Source organism: Mustelus asterias, unplaced genomic scaffold (genome assembly GCF_964213995.1).
Source record: "Mustelus asterias unplaced genomic scaffold, sMusAst1.hap1.1 HAP1_SCAFFOLD_2500, whole genome shotgun sequence".
NCBI lineage: Eukaryota > Metazoa > Chordata > Chondrichthyes > Carcharhiniformes > Triakidae > Mustelus > Mustelus asterias.
Genome location: NW_027592445.1, coordinates 20,082 through 40,808, shown reverse-complemented (window position 1 = coordinate 40,808; position 20,727 = coordinate 20,082). Strand labels below are relative to the sequence as shown.

The 20,727-nt window shown below is 41.1% G+C and overlaps 1 protein-coding gene across 1 annotated transcript in view; it reads left to right on the top strand.

Moving 5' to 3' along the window:
* The window catches only part of acadl (acyl-CoA dehydrogenase long chain), a gene marked incomplete at its 5' end in the record, with an annotated part of 37,834 nt that overhangs the window by 11,795 nt on the left and 5,312 nt on the right, over positions 1 to 20,727 (top strand). Inside the window, 4 exons of the mRNA XM_078207604.1 lie at positions 1,301 to 1,465; positions 10,014 to 10,115; positions 12,922 to 13,035; positions 14,172 to 14,299. Coding sequence (XP_078063730.1) covers positions 1,301 to 1,465; positions 10,014 to 10,115; positions 12,922 to 13,035; positions 14,172 to 14,299 — 509 coding nt within the window. The remainder of the gene's footprint in view (positions 1 to 1,300; positions 1,466 to 10,013; positions 10,116 to 12,921; positions 13,036 to 14,171; positions 14,300 to 20,727) is intronic.

Genomic DNA, 20,727 nt, shown 5'->3' with positions numbered 1-20,727 from the left:
AATATGAATAGCATATTGATATTTATATTCTTCATATGTGGGAAAGGGGTACTTCAAACTTGGCTGTACTAGCTCCAAGTCAGAGTTCAAAAGAGAAAGGCAGGAACTGGATGTTTGTTATAATTCACTGCCATGGAAAGGCAGGAACAGAACTACTTGTGTTACCATTGCCTTTTCTATTGATACAAAGGTATTTACAAATGACTGTAAGATGAGTGGCATTTTCCTTGAGCAAAAACGACCAGTTCACTTTAACAGGTTCTGTGTCTTGGCCAAGAAAGCGCTGAGACAGGGAGCGGGATTTTCCGGCTGTCTTCACCCCGAAACTGGAAAATCCCGCCCAAGGTCCTTTCCATGGTCTGCTACGATTCCCGTGGTGGGTGGAACAGGAAAATTCACCCCATGGTATAAGAGGTGGTAGAAAACATAAGGTGATGATTGGAATATGGGACTGAGGTGAAGAAAGCAGGACAATAAAATGAGAGGGAATGGTTGACAGTGAGCAGGCGAAAGGGGAGGCGTGGTAATGGATGCTGGCAAGGAGTAGGGCTACAATATGGGAAAAAACTTACTGTGTACTGAGGAAGCAGACGTTGAGCACGGAGAGTGATTGCATTGGGCTGTGGCCCTGGGATTCCTCTTTGCTGTATCCTTCCTCTGACCAACCACTGCCTGCACCCACCACTGCCACCTCTCCCCACCCAACCCCCAACAGCAGTAGACTAATAAAGGCAAAAAGCAGGAGCAAGAAAGACATGAAAAACAGAAAATTACAGAACTAGGAGGGAAAAGAAAGAGAATCATGAGGATAACAGACAATAAACAGGTGTATGCCATGGCTACCTGTGGGTCTTCTGTGACATGATTGCATTCTGAGATAGGTTTAATAGGCCTAGACAGGGTACAACATTTCTGCACAACTTTATGGCTGTCAATGTATATACAAAATATGGAGATACTGTTTCCTCTAGCAGAAGGGTTGGCATTCAATGGACACAGATTTTAGGGAACTGTTCACAAAGAAACAGGGGGATGAGATTTTGTTTACAAGGCAAGTTTTATGATCTGGAATGCAGTGCCTGAAAGGGTGAGAGGAACAGATTCAATTTTAGAAAGAAATTGGATATATACTTGAAAAGGAGGACATGTGAGAGCAGGGAACTGGGACCATGGGAGATGACTCTTTCAAAGAGCCAGCAACAGTACCAAATGGGCCCCTTTTGGAATGTTTGATTCTATAGTGTGAACGTTTTAAATTGGTCAAGATATCTCCAGTTTACTATTCATTTTTCTGCTGTAGGTTTTTATAACAAATGGCTGGATGTGCGATGTGGTAATTGTCGTAGCAGTAACAGACCATGAGGCACGTTCTCGAGCCCATGGGATAAGTCTGTTTCTTGTGGATAACGGGATGAAGGGATTCATCAAAGGGAAAAAACTGGAGAAGATTGGTTTGAAAGCGCAGGTTTGCCTGACTTTTCTTGGTTGCTCTTCTGATCTTAATTTTTGTTACTTTGTTGGTTCTGTCAAATGTTCTGGACTGTATAATTGAAATATGTAAAATATAAAATCTTGAGTTACACTTTGGGTATCACAAGATGTGAAGTATGTAATTAGAAAAAGGTCAATGGCTTTTAATTCTGTGCCATTGTCTGGCTTCACATTGGAGCTATCAATTCTTACTCAATTTTTCTGTTCATTCCATCTAAATAGGTTTTAAATGCTGTCACTGATTTGGCTCCTATAGCTACTTCTGTTAATGGGTTCTATATTCTATTAACCTTTAATGTGAGAACATTTCTTCTAACTTCCCCCCATTTATGTTTTTGATACTATGCCCTTTACTGGTTGGCTAGTGGGAATGATATTCTGTCAATTTACCTTTTCAAACATTTCACTATCTTGATCATATATGTTGGATTTTGCCATTAACCTTCTCTGCTTTAGTGAATACAGTAATAGATTTTCAGGACTCTCCCCATAACTATCCTCTCATTTCTTAGTCTTCGCAAAACCACACTTTGCTTGTGCACAGATTCAATATCGCTTTTTATTTTTGCATTTGATTGCCTCACATATAAAGTCTCTCTTTCCTTTTGAAACTGTTTACTTCCTTCAATACCACTGAATTAGGGAAATCTTTCATTTTTTGAGATCCATTTATGGCTAACGAAAGAGGTTAAGGATTGTAATAGAATGTAAGAACATGAAATAGAAGGAGCAGTGGGTGATTTGGCCCCTCAACTCTGCTCCATCTTTGGAAAACATCTGATTATGGCCGTAATTCTATTTTCCTGTCTTCACCCACCTACACACACACACACACACACACCCCAACTCGGCCTTGAGTGTATTGAATGATCCAGTGTTTGGAATTTAAAAAGTTAACGAGGTTAAGAATTGAACTTGAGAAAATAACAAACAAGTAACAAGATTAGCAGGCATCTAGAGAAATTGAGGTGCAAGTTGCCATATCAGAAACACTGTTTACCAGAGATCAGTGGGGCTATACAAATGATAACTTATAGAGACGGAATTTAAGAGGTGTAGACAGCTGAATTCACAGGGCGGAAAATAACTGAACTGAAAAATATAACTGCTAGCACCCTCATTGGGGAAGGAGGCTAGTTTTCCACCCAACATTCACATAGAGGTCTGTTCCATCTAACATTTGGAGCCAGAGCAGATGGCATATATTCTCCTCTAAAAGATGCAGTTTTGTGCCTTCACCGAACCAGCAAAAGACGTTTTTCCAGACTTGGTCATCTATGCTGGATTTAACTATAGGGCAGGATTCTCTGCCCCTTGGCATGTTTCTCGGCAGCGGGAGGCGGCCCGTTGCTGGCGGATCATCTGGTCCCACCGCACCGCAAAACCTACCAGAGGACCCTGCCGGCGTGAAAAACTGGATGATCTTGCCCATAGAGTTATTAAATTGGATGTTATTTTGGGAAAAGGGGTGTCTCAGTGAATTCAGGAACTGTGGGTATATTTTAGAAACAAGAGATAATTTCAGATTAAATGGTGTGTTAAGTTATTAATATACTTAATTGTCATAGTGTGTATTAATCTTTCTTATCGTGTGTAATAAATACTCTTATTAATTGTTTGCACAATGACTGGACTGGGTTGAACACAGTTCCTCACATTTTTCCACACAAATATACACCACTAAGAATCAGTGTTTAAGTAATCCTTCAGGGTTTTGAGACACTTTTATAGGTAACATCACTGGGGTTCTTAACACCCAGCCTCCACTGCTCTTTGGGATACAGAATTTCAAAGATTAACAACCCACTGAGAAGAAATTTCTCCTTGTCTCTGCTTTAAAAGGTAGGCACCTTATTTTGAAACTGTGCCCCCTTGTTTTAGATACCCCCACAAGGGAAAGCATCATCTTGGCATCTACCCTTTTTGAGCTCCCTCAAAATCCTATATGCTTCAATAGGATTGTTTCTTATTCTTCTAAACTCTGAGTTAGGCCCAACCTGCTTAACCTTTCCTAATAAGACACCCAAGAATCAACCCAGCAAATGCTCTCTGAACTGCCCTATACTGTTGTAACGAGACTTCCCTTTCCCTTGCAATAAAGGCCAACATTCTATTTGTCTTCCTAATTACTTGTATCAGAATGCTATCCTTTTATGATTCATGTATGAGGACACGCAGATCCCTCTCCCGCGGCATCCCCCAATCGCAATCTAAATCTACTATTTTATTCCCACCAAAGTGAGCAAAATCATATTTTCCACATTGTACTCCATCTGTCAAATTTGTGCCCACTCACTTAACCTATCTATATCCCTTTGCAAAATTTTTGTCTTCCTCACTTATTCCAGCTCTCTGTTTCTGTTAGTTAGCCAACCCTCCACCATATATTACCCCTGACACCATTAGCTCTTGCGTAGTAATCTTTTGTGTGGTACCTTATCAAATGCATTTTGGTAATCAAAACGCACCACATCTACTGGTTGCTCTTTATCCAGCCTGCTCATTACATCCTCAAAGGATTCAAATAAATTTGACAAACACTATTTCCTTTTTATAAAACCATGCTAACTCTGCCTGATTTTGACCTACTATGTGCCCTGCTGCTACTATCTTCATAATGGATTCCAGCAGTTTCTAATGACAGATGTTAGGCTAAAGGGATATAATTTCCTGCTTTCTGTCTCCCTTCTTTCTAAATTATTGGAGTTACATTTAGGTTTTTCAATCCACTGTGGCCTTTCAAATCCAGGGAATGTTGGAAGATTACATTATATGCATCCACGATCTTTAAAATTCAGAATGCAAGCCACCATGTCCAGGGACTTGTCGACTTTTAGTCCCTTTAGTATTCCTACTACTACTTCTCTCGTGATGGTGATTGTTTTAAATTCCTCCCTCTATTATCCCCCTTGATTTTCTACTATATTTGAGGTGTATTTTCTGTCTTCTGCCTTTTCCATGTTTATCATTATTAATTTCCCAGTCTCATCCTCTAATATCTTTTTTATGTACTTGTAGAAGCTCTTGTATGTTTTTATATTTCTTTCTTTTTTTGCTCTCTTAGTCTAATTTCTTCATTTATATTCATCACCCATAGCTGGTTTTGAAGGGGTCAACTTTAGCTATTCTCTTCATTTTTATGTCCATGTAGAAGCTCTTATTGGCTTTTTAAAAAATTTCTTGGTGTTATACTCTCAGATTCTAATTTCTCCTTCATTTATATTCCTCATCCTTTGGTGTTTTCCTAATATTCCATTCTTCTGGACTGCCAGTAATCATCTCAATGTTATTTACTTTTCTTTCAAGTTGATACCATTCACAAACTGAATGTGAAATTCTATTATAATATGATCACTCTTGCATTGCAGATCCTCTACTTTACGATGATATATTAATCCTATCTCATCACACAATACCAGCTCTAAAATAGCCCATTCCCTGGTTGGTTCCAGAAAGTATTGTCCTACTAAACGGCCCAGAATAAACTGTATGAACTCAACCTCGAGGCTATCTTTGCTAATCCAATTTGTGTAATCTATATGAAGATTAAATTTGCCCACGATTATTGCAGTATCTTTCTCATGACCTCCCATTATTTCTTCATGTATATTCTATCTTACAGTGTAGCTACTGTTAGGGAAGCCTGTAAAGAACTCCCACCAGCGACGACTTTCTTTCCCTTGTGTTTCTTATCTCCATGCACACTGATTTTACATATTGATCTTCCAAGCCAAGGTCATTTTCTCATTACTGTACTAATATCATCCTTTTATTAACATGGCTACTCTTTTCCTTTCTTATTTTTCTGAAATGTCAGATACTTTTGAACATTCAGTTGCAGCCCTGGTCACTTTGCAACCATTTCTCTGTAATGTCTATCATATCATATCCCTTTATTTCTATGTATGCGATCAATTCATCCAGTTTGTTATAAATTCTGCAGACGTTCAGATAAACTGCCTTTAATTCTGACTTTTTACCACTTTTCTGTATTCTGACCGTTTTTGTTTGTACACTCTTACTTTTGTACACTCTGTCCCTTCCAGTCACATTCTGGTTATCATTCCCTGTATTGCCACTCTGAACTATTGGCTTGTCTTCTAACTTTCTCAATCTCCCCTCCCATATCTCCTCTGCTATTTAGTTTAAAACCCTCTCTACAGCCTGCGTTTTGCAATTCACCAAGATAATGGTCTCAATGCAGTTCAGGTGAAGGCTGTCCAACGATACAGCTCCCTCTTTCCCCAGCCCTATGAAGCAACATATGGTATTTTATTACATTAAAATCACTGCCTAAATGTAAGTGGTTTTTGCTGGGTAGCAGATTGGTCAAAGTACAGAAAACAACAATGTGATAATGACCCAGATAATGTTTTGTAATGTTGATTTGAGGGATAAATTTTGGCCAGGACACTAGAGATAACTGCTGTCTTCGCATAGTGCCTTGGAACTTGTACATCTGTTTGAGAGAGCTGATGAAGCCTCACTTAATGTCTCACTCGAAAAACAGAACCTCCAGCAGTGCAGCATTTCTGCAATACTACACTGAAATGTCAACTCTGATTTTTATGCTCAAAATTCGAGTGGAACTTGAAACCAGAACTGTGTCTCAGGCAAGAGTGCTATCAACTGAGCCATAGCCGAAACCCTACTGAGTCCAGAACTATCTTTCAATCGGTGGGTTTTCTCCAAACTAGCTATAAATGTTCTCCTTTTACACAGATTTTAATCCCAGTTATTATTGGGGTATTTGAAATAATCAACTATTACTGCCCTGTTGTTTCTGCACCTCAGCAATTTGCTTGATTATTTGCTCTTTTGTTTCCTTTTGATTGTTTATGCATGTTAGTATACTCCCAGCAATGTGATTGTCCCCCTTCTGTTCCTCTATGTCTTTCAGACTGTGGGAGGAAACCCACACAGACATGGGGACAGCGTGCAGACAGTGACCCAAGCCGGGATTTGAACCCAGATCCCTGGCGCTATGAGGCAGCAGTGCTAACCACTGTGTCGCTCATTATAGTTAGAACCTGAGCTATTTCATCACTTGCCGGTTGGAACGTGGCTTCTTATTTTTGCTTGTTTCATTCATTCAACTTCTGTCACAAATTTATATTGCTGTTGAGATTTTTTTTTTTAAAGTTTACATAGAAACAGAGAATATGGGAGTAGGAGTAGTTCATTCTACCCTTTGAGCCTGCTCTGCCATTCGGTGTAATCATGACTGATCTTCTATCTCAATGGCATGCTCTAGTGCTCTCCCCATTTCCCTTGACGCCGTTAGAGTCTAGAAAACTATCTGTTTCTTTCTTAAATATATTCAGTGACTTGGCCTCCACAGCCTTCTGTGATAGAGAATTCAACAGATTCACCACCCTCGAGTCCTAAATGGCCTATCCCATATCCTGAGACTGTGACCTCTCATTATAGACCCTGCACCCAGCTAGAGGAAACAACATCCCTATATCCATTCTGTCCAGTGCTATCATGACTTTATATGTTTCAATGAGCTCCCCTCTCATTCTTCTGAACTGCAGTGAATCTTATAAGTAAATCTTATCCATATTGTACGTAATTATTGATTTGCTGTTTTATCTAACTTTAATGTAGTTTAATCTAGGTTTGGTCCTATTTCAAACCTTCAGCATTAACTTTCAGTGCAGCAATGTTTTTGACTTTTTTTTTTTCTTTTTTTAAAAGTAAAATTTATTTATTAGTCACAAGTAGGTTTACATTAACATTGCAACGAAGTTACTGTGAAAATCCCCTAGTCGCCACACTCCGACAGCTGTTCAGGTACACTGAGGGAGAATTTAGCATGGCCAATGCACCTAGCCAGCATGTCTTTCGGACTGTGGGAGGAAACCAGAGCACCAGAGGAAATCCACACACACACTGGGAGAGTGTGCTGACTCTGCGCAGACAGTGACCCAAGCCGGGAATTGAAATGCTGCCTCACAGCACTGGGCCCCTGATGCTGTGAGGCAGCAGCGTTATCCACTGAGTCACCATGCCATCCCTCTTTATTTGACAAATTTAATTAAATTATGACCACTGCCCTCTACATTCCATTATTAGATAGATAATTATTTGGATGTTTCAGGCTCAACTGATTTCACTTCAGCTGTATATGCTGCTGCTTTATTGTATTTGTGATGTGAACAAAGCTGACATTCATTTCCCAGGCTTAATTTTTTTCTTGAATTACTGCAATCCATTTGGTAACATAGTTCCTTCTGCACTGTAAGGATTCTATTTGGTTCATCAAGTCTGCACCAACTCTTCAACAGAGCATTCCCCTCCCAGGCCCTATCCCCGTAACCCCATGTATTTACCCCGTTAATCCCCCCTAACCTACACATCTTGAGACACTAAAAGACAATTTAGCATGGCCAATCCACCTGACCAGCACATCTTTGGACTGTGGGAGGAATGATGTGGAGATGCCGGCGTTGGACTGGGGTAAACACAGTAAGAGTTTTAACAACAGGTTAAAGTCCAACAGGTTTATTTGGTAGCAAATGCCATATGGCATTTGCTACCAAATAAACCTGTTGGACTTTAACCTGGTGTTGTTAAAACTCTTACTGGTTGGGATTATTGTTGGCACAGACACGGTGGGCCGAATGGCCTCCTGCACTGTAGGGATCGTATGATCTTTGGACACTAAGGGGCAATTTAGCATGGCCAATCCCCCTAACCTACACATCTTTGGACACTAAGGGGCAGTTTAGCAGGGGCAATTTAGCATGGCCAATCCACCTAACCTACACATCTTTGGAGTGTGGGAGGAAACCCACACAGAACACAGGGAGAACATGCAAACTCCACACAGATGGCTGTCCAAGGCATGTACAAGTCTCCGATTTGTGTGTTCACCGTTCGGGCAGTCATGGCATCTTTCACTGCCCCCCCTGACGCCCGGGAGAGAGAGCAGCGGAAACATTTTAGCCCCTCGCGTTTAAATTTGTTTCCAAAATTCCAACACCCCACCTGCATCTAACCTCCTTGGGGGAGCTGGGGGAGAGCTTCCAACCCCATCTGGCGATGAGCAGCCCCCCCCCCTCTCCTCCTGACGGGCAGAGGGCCTGGGAGATGCCTTCCTGGGACCTGTTTCCCAATAGCATCTCCAGGCAATCAGAGGCAGCCTCCTTGGAATACACCTCGCTGCTCCAAAGCTAGCCCCGAGCGGGGAGAACAGTTGGAGCGAGCATATGGCAGCAAGCGTTTATTAATTCCCGCACATGGGGGGTGTCCGCTGCCGTGAGTTGATTAGGATTTGCCCATCAAGCCTGTGAGGGCAGTGGGGAGGGGGGGGGTCTGTGGGAGGAAACCAGAGCACCCAGAGAAAACCCACGCAGTCATGGGCATAACATGCAACCTCCAATTAGATAGTCACCCAAGGCCAGAATTGAACCATTGTGCCACTGTGACAGTGCTTCCACAATGATGCTGTCCGTATTCAAGCTTTATTTGAACCCCGAACAAGCTAATACAGATCCTTCCTCGTAAACAGAATTATTTATAACAGAATTATTTATAATTGAGTATTAAAGTTTTCGAACTATTTAACAAGAAACCTAACATACAATATAGAAGGAGGCTCCTCATGCCTGTGCCAATTCTTTGAAAGAGCTAGCCAATCAGTTCCATAGCCATGTAGATTTTTTCACCTGAGGCAATAATTCTGGTAAAAATTAATTGTTGCTTTGAAAACAGAAGTCAATCAATAACAGTCAGCACAGATTTGATAAAGGAAAATTGTTTTGATGTACTTCATGTTGTGTGAAAATCCCCTAGTCACCACACTCCAGCACCTGTTCGGGTACACTGAGGGAGAATTTAGCATGGCCAATGCACCTAACCAGCACGTCTTTCGGACTGTGGGAGGAAACCAGAGCACCCAGAGGAAACCCACACAGACACGGGGAGAGCGTGCTGACTCTGCGCAGACAGTGACCCAAGACAGGAATTGAATTGCTGCCTCACAGCACTGGGCCCACACTGCTGTGTGGAGTTTGCACATTCTCCTCGTGTCTGCGTGGGTTTCCTCCGGGTGCTCCGGTTTCCTCCCACAGTCCAAAGATGTGCAGGTTAGGTTGATTGGCCAGGTTAAAAATTGCCCCTTGGAGTCCTGAGATGCGTAGGTTAGAGGGATTAGTGGGTAAATATGTGGGGGTAGGGCCTGGGTGGGATTGTGGTCGGTGCAGACTCGATGGGCCGAATGGCCTCCTTCTGCACTGTTTCTATGATTTTCTATGATACTTGACTAAACTCAATTGAATTATTTGAAGTAGCAGGGTTGATGAAGGCAGTGAGATATGTATGGATGTTTGTTGAATGCTTGTAGAATATTTCTACTTCCTTTGCTATGGTTTCAATAGATTATTTATTCTTTCTGGTGGTACTTTGAATACTGTGTGAAAGACTGATCTTTACTAATATTCATTAAAATATTGGACAAAGTAAAGCTGCAAACTACACTGACTGGACTGACAACAATTCTCTTGTTCTTTTTGAAGGATACAGCTGAACTCTTCTTTGAGGATGTGCGCTTGCCAGCTGATGCTTTACTAGGAGAAGTTAATAAGGGATTCTACTATCTTATGGCGGAGCTTCCGCAGGTAACGTTTTGGACTGTTTGATGATCTTGCAATTTCTGTACCTTTATCCCAAGGGACAAGCTGGCACCTTTCCCCTGTGACCATTTTTCATGTGTGTGCTGAAACATCTAGTAATGGAAAGGATCATAGCTGAGCCCAATCCTACTTTTTCCTACACCTGCACATAGTTGGTTAGCAATTATGAGGGGCAACCTTGGGTCACCTTTTTTCCCCATGTCTAGCTCGGAGTACTGAGGTTAAATACAACACCCTAACTACTGTCTTAATTGAAATCGCAACCTGGTGTTGTTAAAACTCTTACTGTTCAACGCCGGCATTTCCACATCATAATTGAAATCGACCAGATCAACATGAAGCAGGGATTGAATCTGTCACCTTCAGTACTGCACTCAGTCATGTCTTTATCCATTGAGCCAAGGAGTCTATTGTTTAAATGAAGGCCTGGGAAGGATGCCCATCTGCAGTGAAAATTGTTGACTGAAGTTTCTACTGCAAAGTGCCAGTTTTTATGTTGAAACGTAACATGACAAGTTTCCAACAAATTGCCAAGGAAGGGAAGAGATTTTTTTTTCCTAACGGGTGAAACATTTAGCTTTTCTCTCCTAACTGTACCAATAGGGGAAGGGTTGACAGGATTTGGGAGTCGGGTTATTATTTTGCATTGCCTGCTATAAGAAGGATGTGGAAGCGCTGGAAAGAGTGCAGAGGAGATTTACCAGGATGCTGCCTGGTTTGGAGGGTAGGTCTTATGAGGAAAGGTTGAGGGAGCTAGGGCTGTTCTCTCTGGAGCGGAGGAGGCTGAGGGGAGACTTAATAGAGGTTTATAAAATGATGAAGGGGATAGATAGAGTGAACGTTCAAAGACTATTTCCTCGGGTGGATGGAGCTATTACAAGGGGGCATAACTATAGGGTTCATGGTGGGAGATATAGGAAGGATATCAGAGGTAGGTTCTTTACGCAGAGAGCGGTTGGGGTGTGGAATGGACTGCCTGCAGTGATAGTGGAGTCAGACACTTTAGGAACATTTAAGCGGTTATTGGATAGGCACATGGAGCACACCAGGATGATAGGGAGTGGGATAGCTTGATCTTGGTTTCAGATAAAGCTCGGCACAACATCATGGGCCGAAGGGCCTGTTCTGTGCTGTACTGTTCTATGCTCTATGCTCTTGCCCTAGTGCTGTCCTTTTAATGTCCTTTTGTAAACTCACCCAATAGCCTCTGGGTAAAATGCTAAGACAAAAGATTGCCAGATTCATTCCTATTGAATGGCAGTAGATAACACTAAAATTGGGGAGAGGAAAAATCAGCCAAGGTTTTCATTCCTCTCCAGTGACTCCTTACCAGAACGTAAGTGGTCATATCCTGTTATGATCGCCTATAGAGACCAATAACATTTTTAAAGAAATTCACAATTCCTATTAAGAGCAGAAAAGGATGATTTCACTTTTTAAGATTTTTACTCTAACAAATGACTAAAAACACGATAACCCCTATTTTTATAGGCAACTTATACTTTAAACTACAGAAAGGAATGTTCCTCTCTCATACTTATGACAAATAGTCCATAGCAGTGTCCAATGAGTCCATGTTTTCCTGTTTCAAAGTAGTGACTTTGAATGATCGTCTCCAGGCACTTCCTTCAGTTTTTGGAGAGTTTCCCAAATCCACCATTAGCAGTAAAAAGTCCACGCTGATGATTCTTCTCCCCAAGCCCTGGCCATGCCAGGAAATCTCCCAATTCCTTAGATGGCTGCAAATGTATCTCTTTGACTAACGAATGTTTCCCTCCCACATCTGGCTTTGGTAGCTTGTAAAGCACCTGCCGTCTCTTTTCTCTGTTGACACAACAACTGCTGTTCTTTTCCTCTCTTTTCTCTTCTACCCCAAAAGTTTGGAGCCAGCAACTCTATTTACCATCATTACATCTGTCCTTGCTCTGTGTTCCCAAATGTGATGTGGAAATGCCGGCGTTGGACTGGGGTAAACACAGTAAAGAGTCTAACAACACCAGGTTAAAGTCCAACAGGTTTATTTGGTAGCAAACGCCACTGGGCGTTTGCTACCAAATAAACCTGTTGGACTTTAACCTGGTGTTGTTAGAGTCCTTACTGTGTTTTCCCAAATGTGCTCAGCAAGACCCTTGATTCAGCCTGGCCTGTTATCAGGCAGAATTTGAAATAGTCACATTTAGTTCATTTAACCCAAGCTTAAAAACACAGTCCGAGTCATCATAATCTTAAGAACCTCATAATTGTATCAACACCAGTTCAAACTAGGTTTATCTGCGTTGTTCGCCGCACTTAGTCTAAACCTGCTTGACAAAAGGACTATCAATGTCCATTGAGCCGCCCTGCAATAAGAATTGACACCTCCAAAAGCAGGAAGAACATTGGCATCAAATAGTAATTTAGTTCCTGTCTTTCTCTTTGTTGAATTATATGCCTATGATATCTTTGGAAGAGGTGGGGTCGGTTTGAAGAAGTTACCGAGTCTAACAGTATGACATACAGGAATAATTGCAGAGTAGGACAACTATAGGCCAGTTTTTGAAACATTTCTAAAAGAGAACAGCATGGATTTGATTTTCCACACTGTCCTATATCGAATTGTATTATTTGCAGGTATAATCTGCTGTGAAGTTTATATTTTCCCCCATGCACAAAATAATATAATGTGTTTTAACCTGTGCTATTTATATTGCAGTGTTCTGCTTGAGATATAACTGAAAATGGCTGGGTAAATATGATGGATTCTGATGCATTTATTTTCTGCCTGAAATAAATTGTAATTCTATGTTAAAAGGAACGTTTGGTAATTGCAGACATGGCCCTTGCCAACTGTGAATTCATGTTTGAAGAAACTAGAAAGTATGTGAAACAGAGAAAGGCCTTTGGAAAAACTATTGCACATTTGCAGGTGAGTGCACGCATTGTGACATTCAGAACAATAGATTAATTACATTTAATGTTCACTTCTACAGGAAATGAAAGGCTTCTATGAAATGAATGATTTGGTGAATGTACAGAATTTAAACTAGTTAGTTTGACAATACTGATAAACTTAGCTTTGTAATAATTGGCATCAAATGTGTCAGATGCTGAATAGTATAAATTTGTGTAAGAGATTGGTTCTTAGACTTGTGAACCGTTTAGGTAAAATTATTAGCTTTTTCTGTTCCTCCCCCATCTTCCAAAAGGGGATGTGGATTTCTCTCTCGCCCATTTTCTGGATTTATTGTTTCTTTTTAACCTTCCTCAAAGAATTGACTTTTGAATGATTAAATGGGTGCCAGAAACCCTCCAATAATTTGCCCAAGCAATAAATCTTTGTGTCTGAACCTTGACAATGAGTGTTGGCAAGATATTCCACCATTTGAGGGTAGCATCGCTGAGCTCCGTCTTTCACAGCTTTCCCATACACTTTCTAGCCGTGGATTTTGATTAGAAGCAGGAACACTAATTAATTCTGCCCACTTACTCCCTATCTGTAGCTCTTGTTATCCTCCAAGACCTTCTGGTTTATAGGCACTTGTCCACAGACCATTAGTAGAAGCTGTGGATTCTTAATAGCCATTCACAAAATGCTTCTAACAGACTTGAGTCTGACACTTTAATGCAAAAACACATTGGATCAAGAAGAAGTTGATGTAACAGAATTAAATTTCACTGCCAGGAGACAGTTCTAACATTCCATCACAGTAGCCTAGGAGGACAGGATAAAGCATGGCAAAAAAAGTTTTGCTATGCTGCTGTGCCCCGAGTTGGAAAACCAAAATATTAGTCATTTGTTTTTCTGTTCCAAATTGTCTTGAGCCTTGAAGTCAGCAGAAATGGCTGATATTTGGAGCAGATCTATTGAATATTACAGAGAATAATTTTAAAAATGAATGGAAACATACAGTAGTTTTACACACAGTTATCATTGCTGACCAGCTTTAGTTTGTCAGAAATCTTAAAATAAAGTATTAGAAATACCACACTAATTTGCTATCCAGTCATGAAACAAAATGCTCAGGAAACTATGGTAAAGATTCTTCTTCCTTTTATTTCTAGACTGTGCAGCACAAGCTAGCAGAAATAAAGACGCAGACTTGTGTGGGGAGAACGTTTGTTGACAGCTGTCTGCAGTTGCACATGGAACAACGACTGGATTCGGCTACGGCTTCCATGGCCAAATACTGGTATTTGTGCTGCACTGATTTCTATGTGTACTTCAACAGAGTTCTTTAGTACTATAAATAATTAATGCTATAGTCAGTTCACTCCAGCAAATGACTTTCCACTTCCATATTCAGAATATGCTGCTGTCAGTCCTCCAATTTTTCTGAATTGTTATTGTGAACATTTAATGGAAGCACTGTAGATTTTATTGCCCCCCACCAGAATTTTTACGATGAATGTCAGTAAGGAAGGAAAAAATGAACTTGCATTGAGGTAGAATCTGTAAAAATTGAAAGGATTTTCATAACTAATTGTAATAACTCCAAGCTGTAAAGGAACAGTGCTTTATTGCACAAAATAAATGCACCACAAATCTGTGGGTGAACACAAACAGATTGCAACCAGGACAGTGTCATAATAGACCCACTCAGGGGCCTGCTTTATACAGGGACTTGGTATATGAGTTCGACCTGGTAAGGATGTTATCAATCACCAGGGAGCCTGTATTCTACAAGTCCTACAGGGAGGTCAATCAGGGATTCCCCAAGCAAATCCTGGGGTTAGCACACCAATGAAGCATTTTTAAAGTAAAGGCACTGTTGTAATGTCCACTTGTGCTATGGATGAGCAACAAGTGATGCATTTGATAACAACTTTTTTCCTTGAGAACTTGGGTTATGATGGGAGGTTATTTTGAATTAAATGATTACAGTTCTGTGGTTAGCTGTGGGAGCAGGTACATAATCACAATGGTGTTATCACATGACAATGAAGGGTATTGGCTTAAAATATGATATTTCTTATAATATGATTGCCAATACAATAAATATCTCTGTCAGTGTAACCTCTTTTTAACTTTGAGTCATAGAGTCATCGATACAAGATTCATTCTAGAAGTTTGAGCACTTGATCGAAGATGCCATTTCAATGCAAAACTCAGGGAGTGCTGATCTTTGTCACCTCTTTGTATTCTGAGCATTCAATTTTTCAGTATGTTCTGGCATGCAATCTGGGCACCAACAGGATTTGAAAGGTAGAACTTACACGGTGAGGATTTGGAAGTTTTTTGACTTTTTAATGATGTCACAGTGACTTTTAAGGGGCATCTTGGCAAATAGATGAAAAAGATGGGAATGGGGGACATGGTCCCCAGAAGGGTTTTAGTTCAGTTGGGCAGCATGGTCAATTAGGCCCCATCGGTCTACTCTCGGTCATCGGTAAAGTGATGGAAGGGGGCATTAACGGTGCTATCAAGCAGCATTTGCTTAGCAATAATTTGCTCACAGACATACAGTTTGGATTCTGCCAGGGCCACTCAACTCCTGACCTCATTACAGCCTTGGTTCAAACATGGAAAAAGAGCTCAACTCAAGAGGTGAGGTGAGAGTGACTACCCTTGACATCAGGGCCCTGTTTGACCAAGTGTGACATAAAGCAACCCTAGCAAAAATAGTCTGTGGGAAACATCCCTGCTAGTTGGAATAATACCTAGCACAAAGGTTGTTGTTGTTTGAGGTCAATCATCTCAGCTCCAGGACAGGAGCTCCTCAAGGTAGTGTACTGGGCACAACCATCTTCAGCTGATTCATCAATTAACTTCCTCCCACCATAAGGCCAGAAGTGGGGATGCTTGCTGATGATTGCAAATATTCAGCACCATTTGTGACTCCTCAAATACTGAATTTGTCCATGTCCAAATGCAACAAGACCTGAACAATATCCAGACTTGGGCTGACAAGTAGCATTTGTGCTACACAAGTGCCAGGCAATGACCATCTCCATCTAAACCAGAGAGAATCTAACCCATTGCCCCTTGACATTCAATGGCATTATCATCACTATATTCTGCGGTTTATCATTGACCAGAAACTGAACTGGAATGGCCATATAAATACTGTGGTTACAAGTGCAGGTCAGAGTGACTTACTTCCTGACTCCCAAAGAATACCCACCATCTTCAAGGCACAAGCCGGGGGTATGATGGAATACTCTTCACTTGCCTGGATTGAGCTCCGATAACACTCCAGAAACTTGATGCCATTCAGCACAAAGCAGACCGCTTTATTGTCACCCCATCCACAAACATTCACTTCCTTACCATTGTTGCACAGTGGCAGCAGTGTCCACCAATCTACAAGATGCACTGCAGGAACTCGCCAAGCTCCTGAGACAGCACCTTCCAAACCCACAATTGCTATCATCCAGAAGCGGACACATGGGACCACTCACCATCCTGACTTGGAAATATATCACCATTCCTTTACTGTCACTGGGTTAAAATCCTGGAACTCCCTACCTAACAGCACTGTGAGTGTACCTACATTACAGGACTGTAGCAGTTCAAAATGGCAGCTCACCACTACCTTATCAAGGGCAATTAGGGATGGGCAATAAATGCTGGCCTATCCAGCAATGCCCACATCCCATGAATGAATAAAAAGGAGGAGCTGAGTGTTTTCCTAGAATTGGCCAAATCATGAACGGGGGTGTTATTGATTTGACATTTGTTAGAGAAACTCTGGAAAGCTGCAGCTATTGTGAGATGAGGGAGAGAGGGTTCATGGAAGTGTGCTTTCCGATGGTAACCATACCCAATGAAATTTGAAGGTGAACGTTGTTGTCGACTCGGACTTCAGACTGATAAAGACTAAAGAATAGCTTATAACTGTAGTTATGTAGTTCCACATTTGTGCAGGAAGGAATGCAGTTGCTTGTGTTTGTGCATCAAGTATTTAAAGTATTTACTTGAGATATCATTTGCCTGCCAGTTCAGGTTTAGTTTGCATTGATTCCGAGTTGTGTCAAAGTAAAAGCTACAAAAGTGGAATCTTGTTGGTAATTTCTTCATTTGGGGTGTCGTTCAGTTGTTTGATTATTTTGCTATATGGTTCCCACTAGGAGATCATAACAATCATTAAATATTAATTAATATTTTCTACAAGTACTTGTTTAAAGAGGAATGCAATAACTTGCTGAGCAATATTTGAAGGATTTTGAGTAGGAGAAGGAGGCAATTCGGCCCATTGAACTTGCACCGACTGCCAACAATCCCACCCAGGCCCTATCCCCGTAACCACACGTATTTACCCTGCCAATCCCCCTGACACAGAGGTAATTTAGCATGGCCAATACACCCAACCGACACGTCTTTGGAGTGTGGGAGGAAGCCGGAGCACCCGGAAGAAACCCACACACACGGAGAACCGTGCAAACTCCACACAGAGAATCACCCGAGGCTGGAATTGAATCCAGGTCTCTGGCGCTGTGAGGTAGCAGCGGTAACCACTGTGCCACCGTGCTGCCCATGGAAAAATTTGGAATTTGGGAAAAATATTTGATGAGCTAGAAGGATTGAAGACCAACAAATCTGCTCTGCTATATAGCATGTAGCAAAGAGGAAATCTGAGGAGCACAGGCAGGGTTTCAGCCACCTCCCCTCCTTTTGCTTGTGGTCTCACTAGCAGAAGCAAATGTAGCACAAAAAGGGAGTCAAAGCTGGCCAGGGCAAACCGTGCTTTGATCAAAGGAAATCTGAGCTGCACGTAAATTAAACCAGTAATTTAAACAGTTCACGGTGGGTTTCTATTTCCGTCCATTTCATTTCTGACCATAGTGTGTAGGGAAAACTATTGGGATAGCAATCCAATAAATAATACTTAAAAGCTGCCTGTTTAAACAGAGAGGCCTCTCGTATCTTGTTGCTATGGAATTATTTGGAGCTTTTAGTGTCTCAAGGCCACTACATCTAAATGGTTTCCTGCAATAACTGTTACTGAATCTTTCTACGTAAGAGCTACATATTTTATGTTGCGGTGATTTAGAAAAAAACGCATAGCTGATAGATGATTTTAAAACTTATTTGTCAGAAATGTTGGGATAAATAGCTGGGAGAAATTAGTGAGAACGTGTGTGGGACCTGCAGTAACATCAATAAAATCAGTCATTAAGCTAATTTCATGAAAAAAAAATCAGTTCCAGTTACTCGTACTGTCAGCTCTGTACCTCCTCTAGTTCAGCAGTTTGTGTAGTTTTTTAATTAAAGTGTTTAAAGAAATGGAATAAAATGAAAAACGGATGAAAAAAATTGCTGGTCAGAATCCCTTGACATGAGCTCTGATAATGCGATCTTTAAAGAGTGTATCGATTGCAGCTATCAATGCAGTCTCTCAACTTCAGTTTACTTTTGTGTGTGAATTTTAATATGTGGGCTATTGACACTGGCTATTATTGCCCAGCATTCCCAAGTTTAACATGACACATGCAGAATAAAGCTGTCTCAGATCATCATCCCTACTGCACATGAAACTGGATTGATATTATTGCTAATTAATGTCGCAGTTTTCTGCTGTGGGTCCGTGGTCACTTGGAACCCCAAATTCAACTTGTTTCATGTAGTTGTTGTATATTTGGTAAGTGTGCAAATGAGCAGTATACGAACAGTATTATTAAAAGTTAATCAGATGTGAAATTAAGTGCGAGGAAATGGCAAGTTTTGTATCCAGCAGCCACCGTAGCTGCCCTCCTGTAGAACATTTGCTATAAAATGCCTTTAATCAGAGTAATCACACCAAAGATATTTCGGTGTCTAGCTCAAATAAGGAAGCCCTGTGGGAATATTTTTCTTGCATTATTTTTGATTTCCTTGTAACTACTCAAAATGCTTTACCAGATTGTATGAAGAGAAATCGTTAGACCACTCCTTAAAAGGCTGACTGGCCAGTATTGTGCATTTTTATGGTAGGCTCCTTTTGCATTTCTCTGTTCAAATCACGGAGCTCAGTTCAGGAAGTTGATTGTATAGCTTTTCCTTTACCCAACATTGGCTTTTTCTAGAAACTTTGTACCAGTGAACATGAATTCTAAAATTACCTATACATGAGAAGTGGTGTCGGCAAGAGCTAGAATTCACCCCAAATATGGGCCCCACAGCTCATGAGCAGCAATAAACTGGCAACTTATTTCAATTAAATAATGGCTCAGCTTGTGGAAAATAAAAGCCCGCACTGGTGTGTGTAATACTCTCAGGTTGCTGAAGCAGGTTCCTCGGACAGGGTAGAGGGAGTCTCTACACAATGTGGGAGTGTTTGATGCTGGAGCACAGATGCCTGGAATGCAATGTTTTCCATCTCCAACACCAGCCTTCCTCACCTTGGCATGTACAAAACTCACATTTTAAAACATGCAGAAAGGAAGCAGACAGAATTTTCCAACTGCAGTAATTCATCTCTGTTCCTCAGTGGTGGTACTTTTGAAAAGTTAACTTATCAGCTATGACCTTGCTTTTGCTGTTTGGTCAGCCAACAGTAAGCTGCTGAATATTTAAATCTGTTCCGAGCTTTTTTTTAAAAACAATGTTGTATTTCATTGAGGACAGGCAGTTTTTGTTCCAGTTATTTCTTTGCCGCTGCCTCGGAAAAGTGGCCAGCATAATTAAGGACCCCACACGCCCCAAACATGCACTCTTCCACCACCTTCTGTTGGAAAAAAGATACAAAAGTCTGAGGACGTGTACCAAGTGAAGAACAGCTTCTTTCCTGCTGCCATCAGACTTTTGAATGGACCTACCTTGCATTAAGTTGATCTTTCTCTACACCCTAGCTATGCCTGTAACGCTACATTCTGCACTCTCTCTCTCTCTCTCTCTCTCTCCTTTCCTTCTCTATAAGCGGTATGCATGGCGTGCAAGGAACAATACTTTTCACTGTATACTAATACGTGTGACAAGTCAAATCAGTAAGTCCAATGTTGCATCCAAAGCGTAACTGAATCTTACATCACATTGTTCCATCTTCAGAATATGTTGATTGCAACTGGGATGCTGCAGCGTGAGATCTATCGGCATGATCAGACCAAGGTTAGAGAGGGAGTAATCACCCAGGGACATGTGCACATTTTGGAATGGAGTGCCATTGAGAGCTTGATTGAGCGAATAGTCTCCTGCCACCATTGTGCCAGCTGCTCACACGTAAAGACTACCCAGGGAACAGAGCAGCTCATACCCATTGAAATGTGTCTGTGGAGAAAATAGGCAAAATGGTGATTCTATAAAGCAGATGTTGCAGTAATGAGATGGTCTTATAAGATCAGCAGCTGTATGAATGATATTTCTACATCGTAACGAATAATACATTTGCTGAAAAGAGAGGCATGTTGCCAAAACTTTTTAATCTTGCACTCATCAGGACAAAAGCAAGAATTTCAAATTTCAAAGAATCACCACAATTTATACTATAGGAGAAACGGGTGTTGATTGCTTGGCAAGTTGACTCTGGTTGACTGAGGTGTTGCCATGGAGAAAGCAAATGGGAACTAAAGGCTCCCCAAGCTCCCAGGTAATTTAAAAAAGGCACAAAAATGAAGAATGCTGTAAAATCTTGGCAGGACTAACTGCCTCTGTAGGGAGAGAAAACATATTCACTTCCACCACCTTCTGTCAGGAAAAAGATAC